Raw genomic sequence first — 13,907 nt, 5'->3', positions numbered from 1 at the left:
GTTTTCTCGTAGCACCTACCAGCACGGTGTCATAACAATTTAGGCTAGCAAGTGGTCAAGCATTGTTTATACAATGAATTCCAGAAAATGTTCATATTCAAACTGTTAAGCTGTGGTAGAATTTTTTTAGAATGACATGTCACTATTAAAACACTCTAAACGTCAACAGGAGATGAAACTACAACTGACTTGAGGAGTAAAGTAATTCAGCAAAAAACAAGAGCTCAGAAAGCTTCAGGACTTTTTAGTAGAGGCAACTGGAATCATGTGGCCAGATGAGAGAGAACAGTGAGGGAGGCGAAGGGGCGTGGGTGTGGCCCCGGGGTCTGCTCTGGCTCCATTGGCCCCCATGGCCGAAGAAGCCGCTGTGACCTGCACGGAGCAGGGCGGCCCCCGGAGGTGCGGGCCCAGGACCCGAAACCCAGCACTGGTCTCCTGGGCTTCTTTCTCATCCGTTAAGAGGAAACAGCCAGACTACACTCGTCCTTCTCCACTATTTCTACTGACTGACCCTCATTTATACCCTAAACGTGTCAAGTACAGAACTCCTCAAAAAGTCCTATTTTATCTTAAAAATTTACAGAAACTTAAAAATTCTACTTTGCTATGTATCTGTATTTTAATATATCAACCACTCCTTCCCCCAATGCCCGTTCTGAGTACAATGGATGGTCCTGGAGGATGTGCCCGGCTTCCTCACTGACTTAAGGGCTCTCCCTGCAGCCCCGGCGCAGCTCCAACACCAGAGCTGTCCACGTGACGCGGTGGCTACAGGTGGGGCCTGCCGTGACGAGGCTCCAGCCCGCTCAGCGCCCAGGCCTCAGCCGTCGGCATGGCCAGGGACCCTGACAAGTTCACCACATCCCACCCCCGCCTCGCACAGTGCCCTACCCAGGTCCCGATTCAGGAAGGCCGTGAAATCCAGAAACCTGGAAAGACACTGGAATAACCCTCAGACCTGATCCCCGTCTCCTCTTTTGCAGGCATCACTCGTGTGGAGCGGCTTTATCGCGTGTGCAAACTCATGCACCCGCCACCACAAGCTCCTCTGTGCCCCCTTCAGAGTCTCTCTTCCCCGACCCCGTCCTGACCCAGTCATCTGCCCTCTCCCGTAACGGCGGCACCATTCCCAGAACGCTGTATAAATGGAATCACGCAGGAGGTAACCTTGAGACTGGACTCTGCTCAGTGGGAGTCCTCTGGGGCCCACCCAAGCTGCTGCAGGGCATGGGGAGCTTCCCACGGCAGGAACAAAAGAATCACGGTGTGTTGACCACTTACCCACTGATGGACACTTGGATCGTTTCCAATTTGGAGCTCTTACAAACAAAGCTGCTCTGAACACCCATGTTCACATTTCTGTGTGGACATAAGATCGCAATTCTCGGAGATAAATGTCCAGTAGTGCAGCGGCTGCGTCATATAAGGTAATCAAGAAGCTGCCACACCACGTTCCAGATCGGCCGCACCATCCACCGTCCTCCGTCCTCCCCGCTGCATAGGAGATCCAGCTTCTCCACGTCCTTGGAGTCTGCAGCCCTGTCATTTCAACTCCTCTAGTATGTGTGTCACAATCACTCACCACCATGGTTTTAATTTGCTTTTCCCTAATGGTTAGTGATGTTTTTCGTGTGCTTATGTGCCATCTACGTTCATCATCTTCTGCCCATTTCTGAACTGGACTGTTTGGGATTTTTACTGCTGTATATTCAAAGTTCTGTATATATTCTAGATATGAGTTCTTTGTGGTTTATAAATATTTTCTCCCACTCTGTCCTCGTCTCTCCATCCTACTAACGGGGTCTTTCACAAAGCAAAAGTTTTAAATTTTGGTTTAGTCCAATTTGTTGATATTTTTTCTTTTATGGATTGTGCTTTTGATATCATGTTAAGAACTCTTCACCAAAAACTAAAAACGGAGATAGAACCAAAGGTCAAAATCCTAACAGTTAATGAGAAAACTTTTAAGTAAAAGAGCTGTCTACACAATGGATTTTGAGAATAAGTGCATTTAGTCTTTATTTTTATTTTTTTAATGATTTTAAAAATTTTAATTAATTAATTAATCAGTTTATTTATTTATTTACGGCTGCGTTGGGTCTTCATTGCTATGCGAGGACCTTCTCTAGTTGCGGTGAGCGGAGGCTATTCTTCCTTGCAGTGCATGGGCTTCTCATTGCAGTGGCTTCTCTTGTTGCGGAGCACGGGCTCTAGGCACATGGGGTCCAGGAGTTGTGGCACTCAGGCTCCAGTAGTTGTGGCACACGGGCTCAGTAGTTGTGGCACATGAACTTAGCTGCTCTGTGGCATGTGGGATCTTCCTGAACCAGGGCTCGAACCCATGTCCCCTGCACTGGCAGACACTAGGAAGTCCCACTCTTTATTTTTAAACTTTAGATGTGATGAGGAAGAGTGTTAGCAAATATTTACAGAACAGTTACCATAACATTTAAGTTATATCTATACTTATTCTGATTACTATTATACAATAGTTTTTATCTAAGTGTGCTTAGCAAGAAAGATGACAAACACATTCTTGTCATGTATAAAAATCTGTTTTCATAAATTGAAAGTCTATTGTCTTGTAATTCTGAGACTATCAAAATGTTTATTAATTACTTGTCTGTGAATTTTCTGGATTATCTATGAAGAAAAAAACCACATAATTCATAACTGTAGTGGTTTTGAAACATGCCCACAGTTCTTTGTGACAACTCTCCCCTCTTGAACCCGGATGACATGGTACCTCGCCCTAATGAACAGAATGTGGTGCAGGTGATGTGTGACTTCAAAGGAGAGGTGACACAGGCAGTGCAGCTCCCGGCTAGACTCCAAGGATGCTCACTCCTGCAACTCAGGGGCTACCAGTGAGGAATTCCAGGTCACGTGGAGATGCCATGTGCAGGTGTTGCAACTGACGGTTTACCACTGGGTGAGGGTCCAGGCGACCCAGCCCGGCCACCACCTGAGCCATGCTGCCTGGGAGATGGTGAGCAAGACCCGCCTGCGTCCAGTCAGCCTCCTGATTCCAGACATGGCGAGTGACTGTTAGGGTCTGAGGGGGTTAGTTAGACAGCAGCAGTTTCCAATCCTTATGCCTTCGTTTCTTATTCTTCTCTTACTGTAGTGTCTGGGACCCAAAGTACAATGTCAAGGGAAGTGGTACTTGTGGGCACCCTTGCCTTCTCCTCGAGTTTTAAGAATGTTTGTAACACATTATCATTAAGAGTGATGTGACTGTAGGTGTCCTCTCATGTTAGTTACAGAAGTTTCCTTCTGTTTCTAGTTTAATACGTTATTTGTTTTTAATCAGGAGCAAGAACTGACTTTAAATAATCTTTTTGCATCTATCGAGATATTCATATGGCTTTTTCTCCTTTGCCTTGTTACTAAGGTTAATTACATTTATAAGACTGTCTAATTCTAAGCCACCCTTACATTGCTAAAATAAACTTAATACAGACACTACTGTATTCAGTTTTCTAACCTTTCTTTAGGATTTTTACATCTACATTCATGACGTAGATACGCCTGTAACTTTTATTCCTCTCACTAAACTTTTCTGGTTTGGACATCCAAATTATCTAATAGCCTCACAAAAGGAATTGAGGAGTATTCTCTTTTTCTGTTCTCGGGGAGAGTTTTTATTATTATTAAGACACACCTGTTGGGACTTCCCTGATGGTGCAGTGGTTAAGAATCCGCCTGCCAGTGCAGGGGACACGGGTTCGAGCCCTGGTCCAGGAAGATCCCACACGCTGCGGAGCAACTAAGCCCGTGGACCACAACTACTGAAGCCTGAGCGCCTAAGAGCCTGTGCTCTGCAACAAGAGAAGCCACTGCAATGAGAAGCCCATGCACCGCAATGGACAGCAGCCCCCGCTTGCCGCAACGCAACTTACAGAAAGCACCGCGCAGCAACAAAGACCCAACGCAGTCAAAAATAAATAAAATAAATAAATAAATTTATTTTAAAAAGACACACCTGTTAAAGCATCTAGTCCCAGTGTTTTCTTAGTGGAAACTTTTTAATTAATTTAATTTATTTAGCTGTCACAGGTCTACTTAGACTCTACTTCTGCTTTAATCTGTGTTGGTAAATTCTATTTTTCCAAGAGTCTGTTCCATTTCTTCTAACTGATCACATTTATTGCCATAATTGTTTGCAGTACTCTAGCTTTTTAATTCCTTTTACATCTGTATTGATGTTTCCCTTTTTTCTCCTAATGCTGTTTATATGCACCTGTCTCTGTATTTCTGGGGTTTCTGTTTTGTTTTTAAATATTTACTGTATGTATGTATGTATGTGTTTGTTTATTTATTTATTTAGCTGCGCTGGGTCTTAGTTGTGGCATGCAGGATCTTTGTTGCGGAATGTGGGATTTTTTAGTTGAGGCATGTGGAATCTTTTTAGTTGAGGCATGCGGGATCTAGTTCTCTGACCAGGGATTGAACCCGGGCCCCCTGCATTGGGAGCATGGAGTCTTAGCCACTGGACCACCAGGGAAGTCCCTGTCTCTCTGGTTTCTATGTTTGTTTTATTTTTCTTGCTCAATCATGCCAGTTTATTAGTCTTATCAAGGAACTAATAATTTGGTTTTGTCTGGTCCTTTGATTTCTATTCTTCTTTTATTTTTGTATTATTTCCTTTCTGCTTTTTTGGGGGGGGCGGTTTTATTCTGTTACTTTTACTCTAAATTGGGTTAGACACTTAGCACTTTAATTTTCAGCCTTTTGTTTTAATACAAACATTTAAGACAGCGTATTTTTTTGCAGTACTCTTTTTGCTGCTTTATGCAAGTTCTGATAAGTAGAATTTTACCTATTGTTCACTTTTAAGTTTCCATTATGATTTCTTCTTGACCCATGAATCATTTAGAAATCTTTAAACCTCCAAATTTATAGGAATTTTTATATTTTTATTAATAATCTATAATTTAATTGCATTACGGTCAAAGAACATGGCCTGTAAGACAGTAATTCTTAAACTGTTTTAAGAGTTACTTCCACAGCCTAGTCAATTACAAATATTCCATGTAAGTCCTAGAAGAATGTGAATTCTCTAATTGTTGGAGAATAGGTTCTATATATAACATCTTATATATTTTTCTTATTAAATAAATCTTAACTGTGTGGTCCAAATCTTCTACTTCTTTACTAATATTTTGCCTTAAGAAGTCTGTGAACGGGCTTCCCTGGTGGCCCAGTGGTTAAGAAACCGCCTGCCAATGTAGGGGACTCAGGTTCGAGCCCTGGTCCAGGAAGATCCCACATGCCGCGGAGAAACTAAGCCTGTGCGCCCCAACTACTGAACCTGCGCTCTAGAGTCCACGAGTCACAACTACTGAGCCCACGCACCACAACTACTGAAGCCCGCGCGCCTAGAGCCTCTGCTCCGCAACAAGAGAAGCCACCGCATTAAGAAGCCTGCACACTGCAACGAAGAGCAGCCCCCGCTCGCTGCATCTAGAGAAAGCCCACGCACAGCAACGAAGACACAACACAGCCAAAAATAAAAATAAATTAACTAAATAAATGAAAAAAAGCCTGTGAATATAGAATTGTCAATTTATTTCTGTAATTCTATTTATTTTTGCCTTATACACCTTGAGACTATTTTATTAGGTGAATACAAATGTCACAGCTGATACTGCCATGTGTATTCAGAGTAGCTCTGCCATTTGCTGAGATCTTTTTTTAGGAGGTGGGGAGCACAGAAAGCCTGCATGTCTTCCTTACTTCCTCCCCACCTAGCAATTTATTTAAAAAGTGTGTTTATTGAGAATCTTCTTGTTTTGTGGCAGTAAGAAACTATGGACTATCTAACCTGCCACATTACTGGAATCAGAAGTCCATGTGTTACTTTAAACGCTGATGGATGAACCTTGAGGGCATTATGCTATGTGAAATAAGCCAATCACAAAAGAAACACTATATGATTCCATTTCTATGAGGCACCCGAAGTGATCAGACTCTGAGAAAGAGGAAGGAGAATGGTGACTGCCAGGGGCTAGGGGAGGGGGTAGGGTTTCAGTCACACAAGATGACAAGAGCTGTCATACAACAATTGTGCATACAGCCAACAACACCGTGATGGACACCTAAAAACTGTTAAAAGGGTAATTTATGGTATGTGTTTTTACCACAAAAACAAAACAAAACAAAAAACTACTCTTTCACCTCCTTTTAGATCAAATAGTAAACTGGGATTTCTACATGCAAAGCAAATATAGTAAGGAATATTTCAAACTCTGGCAGCTGTCTCTAACAGTACAAATACAATTCTCAAAGTGATGACTACAACCTTTCTTTTCTCAACCAACCACCTTCTGGCCAATCTCTTCTACAATTACCTCATGGTTAAGTGAGACAAATAAGGCATCTTTTCAGTCATGGCAATTATACAAAGACTGTAGACTTCTTAAAATTCTTTCTATTTCAAAATACCCCTCTTTGGGACCTGCCTGGCAATTATACAAAGACTGTAGACTTCTTAAAATTCTTTCTATTTCAAAATACCCCTCTTTGGGACCTGCCTGGCTATCCAGAGGGTAAGACTCTTGAGCTCCCAATGCAGGGGGCCCGGGTTCAATCCCTGGTCAGGGAACTAGATCCTGCATGCATGCCACAGCTAAGAAGCCCACACACCATAACGAAGATCCCGTGAGCGGCAACTAAGACCCGGCACAGCCAAAATAAATAAATAAATAAATATTAGAGGAAAAAAAACACCCCACAAAATACCCCTCTTTGAATATGTACCTCATATTCATACCTTCAAATGTAGTTTCAAGCTGGGCATATAAGAATCACGTAAGGAGTTTGTTTAAAAATACATTTCCAGACTTGATGAATCAAAATCTAGAAAGATCTGTGACTCTGAATTAAAAACAAACAAACGAAAAACAATTCCTTTTGATTGCTTGCAAACATGTCATTGTCTGCTTTGCACTCAGTATTATCTATGTTTATTTCCTGTATGGATGTTTAGAAATTCTTTATATGAAAAATAACTGCTGGTTTAAAATAGACTATTTTAATAAAGTAAAAAAAAAAAAATTATCTTAAAAGCCGCCCCTAACTCCTTAAGCAGAGCTGAGTGCCTCTTCTCGGCTCCACCAGCACTGTGCCATCTCCTGACACACAAAGCACAGCAGGCACGTACACACACATACACCCCACCCCACACTGCACGTATGTTGTTGGCAGGCAGGGCGTGTGGACTCACGGTCCTCTCAGGCACAGCACAATGGCGGACATGCAGCTGGTTTTCAATACACGTTTTCTGAACCAAGCCAACAACTGTACAGGACTCTGTATAGAAATGATCTAACGACTCTCAATCAAGAAAGGTATATCAGCATCACCTCAGGAACTTTGAAAAAATACCTATTCCCAGGTCCACCTGGATTTAGTGGGAGTCACCAGCTCCATGACCTCCTCTCCTGTGTGAGGATAACACCCCTGGGAAGTGGTTGTTTAGATGGTATTTGGGGGAGGAGGACTTTGAGTGAAGTCGGTCAAAGAGAGAGGAAGCCTATTCCAAACGGGAATGACATTCGAAAACTGTTAAAAACAGGGCACGTTGGTGCCAAGTGAGTCACCAAAACAAACAATTTGTAGGAAAATGGCTACAAAAGGCCTTGTGTGGTAACGTTAAAGCACTTTAACTTTTCATAAAACTGAGAAGCACGACTGAAGACAGGAGTGGAGGACAGACTTGCATCACACAAAGATTGCTCTGGATACTGTGTGGGGGTCGGACGGAGGTGGGAACAGAATAGAGACCAGTTAAGAGGCTGCTGTAATAACCCAGGCCTGAACCAAGCCAGTATGAACAGAGAACAGATTTGAAATATACTGTGGAAATGGAATTATAATTACTTAGTCACCAACCAGATGTGGGAGCTGAATGAGGGAAGAGAGGTCTGAGTTTCTAGCTGCAGCAAGTGTGCGGCTAGTGGTAGCCCTTATGAACATGGGGATAAAGCAGAAAGAACAGATTAGGGCTGGGACTGAGGGACTGTGGGGAAGGAATTTGAGCCTGAGGTGGCTACAGCACATCAAGACAGAGAAGTGCGTAAGTGGGTCTGTAGCCGAGAATAGAGACGTAGGCTGCAGATGAGATCTGGGGTCAGAAGCAGAGAGATGGCAACTGAACTCACAGAAAATGAGGCCATTCACACAAGTAGAAGAGGGGGAGACAGAGGCAGAGACAGAGCCCTGAAGACAAAGACAACTGAGGAAGAGAAGTTCTGAAAAGGCGTGATCAGCCAGAGAAGTAACAGCAAAATCAAGAAAAATATGGACTTAGGGAAGGAAGGCACGGTTGACAATGTCGGAAGTCACAGAGGGCTAAGAAAAAACACCGATGGAAAGTCCCTCATTGCATTAGAAAACTAGAAAGCGCACAGTACTTCAGAATAAAAGTTTCAGTGGGGAGGCTGGGGTAGAACCACGGCTGAAGAACGCGTGGGTGATGAGAGTGGAGAGAGACAGGGTGGTGCATGCTTCTAAGATTCTGTGTGTATGTGTGTGTGTGTGTGTGTGTGTGTGTGCGTGTGTGCGTGCACATGCCTGTGTCTGTGTAGGTGACAAAGCGATAGCTGGAGTACGATATGGGGGTTGAGGTCGGAAGAGATTGGAGCACATCTGAATAATAAGGGAAGAGAGTTATTAGAAAGAGGTTGAAGCTATGAAGAAGAGAGGTGATGGTGGAGCGTGAGGCCCATGAGGAGGCACCTGGCATCGAACACAAATACAGCACACCAGCAGCCCTAAAGAGGATGCCTACACTCACCCACTGAAACCAAACATGCGAATCCTCTGAGCAGTAAGGCAGCCTAATTCAATATCTGAAGGTGGGATCGATCAGAACAAAAATAAAATCACTTGATGAACACATTTTTAAAGCCCTGGTGTTACAACTGTTCACAAAACCCTGTGTGTGTGTGTGTGTGTGCGCCTGCGCGTGCACATACATGCACACGCACGGCAGAATCTAAGTCCAACCACAGGGAACTGTTACATAAAGATTGACCTGCCCAAAGCCACTGTGGAAGCCACTAAAAGACTGTGTTCAGGACAGGAAACGTCTACAACATGCGACCACACGGGAGAAAAGCTGCAGGTCAGTGCGTGCAGGATTCCAGCTGAATTTAAAAGAATGTACATACACATTTACACAGACAAATACCAAAAGAATATAAACCCAATAGTATTTGCTTGTTTTTAAATGATGAGAGTTTTTCCTTTACACATTTCAAGTAGTAGTGAATACACACTACTTTTGTAATTCGGGGGAAAAAAATTACACCAATAAATATTTTAAGTAATACTTATAAAAGCTATGGAATAATATGAAAAGAAGTAGATATATATGACTACACATATGATTACAATTATTTCGAAAAGAGAGAAATCATATGTAAGAAAAAAGGCTGGTAAGAAATACATCAATTAATGTGTTGGAGGAGGAAATAATTATGGGCAATTTTCCTTCCTTCTACTATTCTATGCCTTGAAATTTTTCTTTAAAGAACATATATTACATTAGTATGAAAAAAAAAAATCACCATACTTACCAACCCCGACCCCAACCTTTTCCACCATGTCCCGCCTCCTACGACACACACACCCACACCCCCCACAAGTACTTACATGGGCTTACATCTCTGTATCTGTTTCGATTTCTGTTTTCTGGAAACTTGGCCACTCTATGAGGATAGTCATGGGACTCACTGCGAATTTCCTTAAAATAACAAAAATATATTTTAATATTTCTCTTAAATTTTATATAGCAAAACAGATACTTTCCCAGCCAGTATAAAATAACTTTCGGGCTTCCCTGGTGGCGCAGTGGTTGAGAGTCCGCCTGCCGATGCAGGGGACACAGGTTCGTGCCCTGGTCCGGGAGGATCCCGCATGCCGCGGAGTGGCTGGGCCTGTGAGCCATGGCCACCGAGCCTGCGCATCCGGAGCCTGTGCTCCGCAGCGGAGAGGCCACAGCAGTGAGAGGCCCGGTACCGCAAAACAAATAAATAAACAAATAAATAAATAACTTTCACTGAGCACTTAGTATAGGTCAAGTACTATGCAAAGCACATCATCGACGTGACCTCATTCAATTCTCATAACACCAGTAGGAAAGATTATCTTCCCCATTTCGTATGTCAGGGGTGACAGGCTTTCAGGAGTTAAATGATCTACCAAAGGTCCCACATCTAGTGAGTGTGAGACCCCAGGACTGAACCAAGGTCCTTCAAGCAGAAGGCTCTGCTCTCATACACGTTCACTGCCCTGCCATGTTCAACACCTACAGCAACGTTAACAGTTCATGTGACAGCTGATGCAAAGGAGGAAGCTAAGGTTACCACATCATACTCAAATTTCCAACTAAACTCTCTGAATATTATCTACCTATATTTCAGAGCTTCTATCTTAAAATTTTAATCTATTTCTTTATCTTCATGCCATATAACTGTTACTTTATTCTGAGCCCAGGTATTCTCAAATTTTATTTCTAGAGCTACAAATGCTCATTTTAGGACCCTTATGGTTCTTGGTATTCCACTACAGAAGAACTTCTGTGCCAGTATGCCTGCACTAGGCACTCAGCTACTTGCTGTATCCATCATGACCAGCTTTTTCTCCCAAATGGAACATTATTCTAAGAATTCAGATAAAAACAGAAACATACCAAAAAAACCCCCAAAGAGTATGCATTAACAGCAAAAATTAATTTGGGCTTTTGCTCACACTACCATGTCTGGAGAAACAGTATTTTAAAAGTTAGGCACCAAGACTTCCCTGGTGGTGCAGTGGTTAAGAATCCATCTGCCAATGCAGGGGACACAGGTTCAAGCCCTGGTCCAGGAAGATCCCACATGCCACAGAGCAATGAAACCTGTGTGCCACAACTACTGAGCCTGCGCTCTAGAGCCCGCGAGCCACAACTACTGAGCCCACGTGCTACAACTACTGAAGCCTGCGTGCCTAGAGCCCGTGCTCCACAACAAGAGAAGCCGCCGCAATGAGAAGCCCGCGCACCGCAGTGAAGAGTAGCCCCTGTTCGCTGCAACTAGAGAAAGCCCGCGCACAGCAACAAAGAGCCAACTCAGCCAAAAATAAAATAAAATAAATAAATAAACCCATTAAAAAAAAAGTTAGGCACCAGGTAATTTTATAAATTAAGCATAAATAAGTTATTCAGGTAATTTTCCTACCGTCCTGCCTGCCACCACCCAACAGCCCTAGGATAGGTAACTTTCTAGCTCATATTTTTACCCAATGGGCCTTCTAATACCCAAGAGTAGGGAACAGAGACCACCTCTCGGCACAAGAAATCACAGCCTCTTTGTGCAAAGAGCATGGGGGTTCAACATATGTTGGTGCAGTCCTTTTGGAAAATGCAATCTGCCACACACACAGGAACAGAAACACACACATACACATGTTACAATTGTTGCTACTGACTTTTTAATGCTACTCTCACACCCAGCAATCTTGCTAAGCTCTCTAACATTTGGTAGCTGGTTCTGAATCTCTCGATACCAGCCAACAGTGATAATTCTGTCTCCCTTATACTTCGTATTTCTCATTCATACATCTTATTTCTTTTTCTTATCTAATTGCATTGGCTAGGACCTCTTATTCAATGTCAAATAGAAATATTTTTTCCCTGATTCTGAAAGAACTGCTTCTAAGGTTTAACCACTAAGTGTAATATTTGCTTTAGGTTTCTGGTGGATACCCTTTTCAGGTTAAGAAGGTTCCCCTCAGTAACTTCTAGTTTACTAAATGTTTCTTTCACCATGAATGGGTGTTGAATTTTACTCAATGTTTACCCTGCATTCATGGATATTTAACTTTTCTCCTTTAATCTGGTAATGTATTGAATTACAATAACAGATTTTCATTTAGATATGCATTTAAGGTTCCTCCATGTCTTTTCATGGCTTGATAGCTCATTTCTTTTTAGTGCTGAATGATATTCTATTGTTTGGGTGTACCACCATTATTTTAAGATGTATGCATCTACATTTTTAAGTTGAACTGACCTCTAATTTTCTTGTCCCATACAATTTATTCAGTTTTAGTATCAAAGCTCTACTAGCCTCATACAATAAGTTGGACAGAAATATTACCTTTTAGCTTCAAATACTTTTCCATGAAAGCATATCATAACAAATTACCGTGACTGGATGAAAAAAGAAATAAAGCTTCATTTCCACTGGTTAATTATAGAAGTTTTTAAGTGTCAAATAATAAGTTTTATAGGTAAAGTTAAACACATTCAGGTCTTGGCTTTTATCTGTATAATCTCAAACACTTCAGAGTCAAAACACTACAGAGTTCAAGTAATTTTATATTCCAAGTTAATAATTGATATAAAAGAAAAACATTAATTTAAAACAATACTAAAACATGCATGTTGAGAGATCTTCTGCATCAAATGCAGAGAAAATAATTGACAAGAATAAGAAATTCTAAGATCAGGCAGGTGAAGAGAGTGAAGAAGTGCTCCAACACTTTGCTGCAGAGCGCATACTGCTGTAATGTTTCTGTGAGAACAATTTGATAAGGTTATAAGTTTGAGCCACCAATTTTGCCTCCAGGAATTTATATCGCATACAGCCATATACCTGTGTGTACCAGGATGTTCACTGTATGTAACAGTGGAAAACTAGCAGCAACCTCAGTGCCCTGCAGGAGTAAAGCAGAGGTGAGGGGAACTGGGGGGGACAGGAGGGAACCAGGAAAGGGACACAAGTGCTGCAAACACTTGTGTGGGTTGGTCTCAAGGACACACTGTGAAAAAGGTATGAAAGACGTTGAGTAGCTCCCAACTCCATCCACTCAAACATAACTATGCCTGAGAACACAATGAATAATTCTAGAAGGAGTCAAAATACTAGTAACTTGTGGGGCAGAAGACTGGGGGACCGAACATCTAGGGGAGGGTAGAAATTTATATAACTAAAAATTTGCTTTAATTATAAAATATTTCAAACAAAAAAATATAGATAATAGGACACCCCATGTTCCCACCAGTGAGATTAAACATGTTACCACTTTTGCCATATTTGTTTCAAATTTCTTCTCTTAGAAAAGGTATAAAGTACATCAGACACAGCTTTTCTCTACCCTGCTCCTCTCTCCTTTCCAAAGTAACCTTCTGTCATTCTAACTGCTTTTTATTGGAAACCTTTTGTGCCATTTAAAATTTAAACCATACATTCACATATTCTTTAGTTTATATACTACTTAAAAATAAACTAGCTAAAATAGTAATAAATACTAGGTGTAATATCAGTCTTAATGCTAATAAGTAGGTTTTGTTTTTTTTTTTTTTGCGGTACGCGGGCCTCTCACTGCTGTGGCCTCTCCTGCAGCGGAGTACAGGCTCCGGACGCGCAGGCTCAGCGGCCATGGCTCACGGGCCCAGCCGCTCCGCGGCATGTGGGATCTTCCCGGACCGGGGCACGAACCGGCATCCCCTGCATCGGCAGGTGGACTCTCAACCACTGTGCCACCAGGGAAGCCCTAATAAGTAGTTTTAAAATCACATCAAAAAGTTGTTGCAACACACAGATTGTGAAAAAACAGTTGCAAATCATATATTTGATAAGGGATTAATATCCAGAATGTACTTTTTAAAAAAACTCCTACAACTAAAATATAAAACAATTTTTAAAAGGGCATTAAACAAGCCCTTCTTCAGTACTCCTGTTATGCTTATACACCCATTTTCCACAGTTAAGTCCATCTGTTGGTTGCTGTTTCCAGTTTTTAGCCTAAAAAACATTTTTTTTTAATGTACAATATAACTAATCATTACTGATATTGCAAAAAAAGAATAGGGCAGGGCCCCAAGTACTGGGGGTAGGGAAAAGATCTTAATTTAC

The 13,907-nt window shown here is 42.0% G+C and overlaps 1 protein-coding gene across 6 annotated transcripts in view; it reads right to left on the bottom strand.

Annotated features, from left to right (window-relative positions):
• The window catches only part of PTPN2 (protein tyrosine phosphatase non-receptor type 2), a 77,315-nt gene that overhangs the window by 41,233 nt on the left and 22,175 nt on the right, over positions 1–13,907 (bottom strand). For all 6 annotated transcript variants that reach the window (XM_022551544.3, XM_089894884.1, XM_022551543.3 and 3 more), the window contains one exon: positions 9,661–9,751. In XM_022551544.3, coding sequence (XP_022407252.1) covers positions 9,661–9,751 — 91 coding nt within the window. Of the gene's footprint in view, positions 1–9,660; positions 9,752–13,907 lie in introns of those variants that run through there.

The sequence above is a fragment of the Delphinapterus leucas genome, chromosome 14, assembly GCF_059928025.1.
Source record: "Delphinapterus leucas isolate spDelLeu-1000000601 "Yukka" chromosome 14, BTC_Dleu_Yukka2, whole genome shotgun sequence".
NCBI classification, from domain to species: Eukaryota; Metazoa; Chordata; class Mammalia; order Artiodactyla; family Monodontidae; genus Delphinapterus; species Delphinapterus leucas.
Note: the sequence above shows the minus strand (reverse complement) of the source record. Positions and strands in the feature narration are given on the sequence as shown.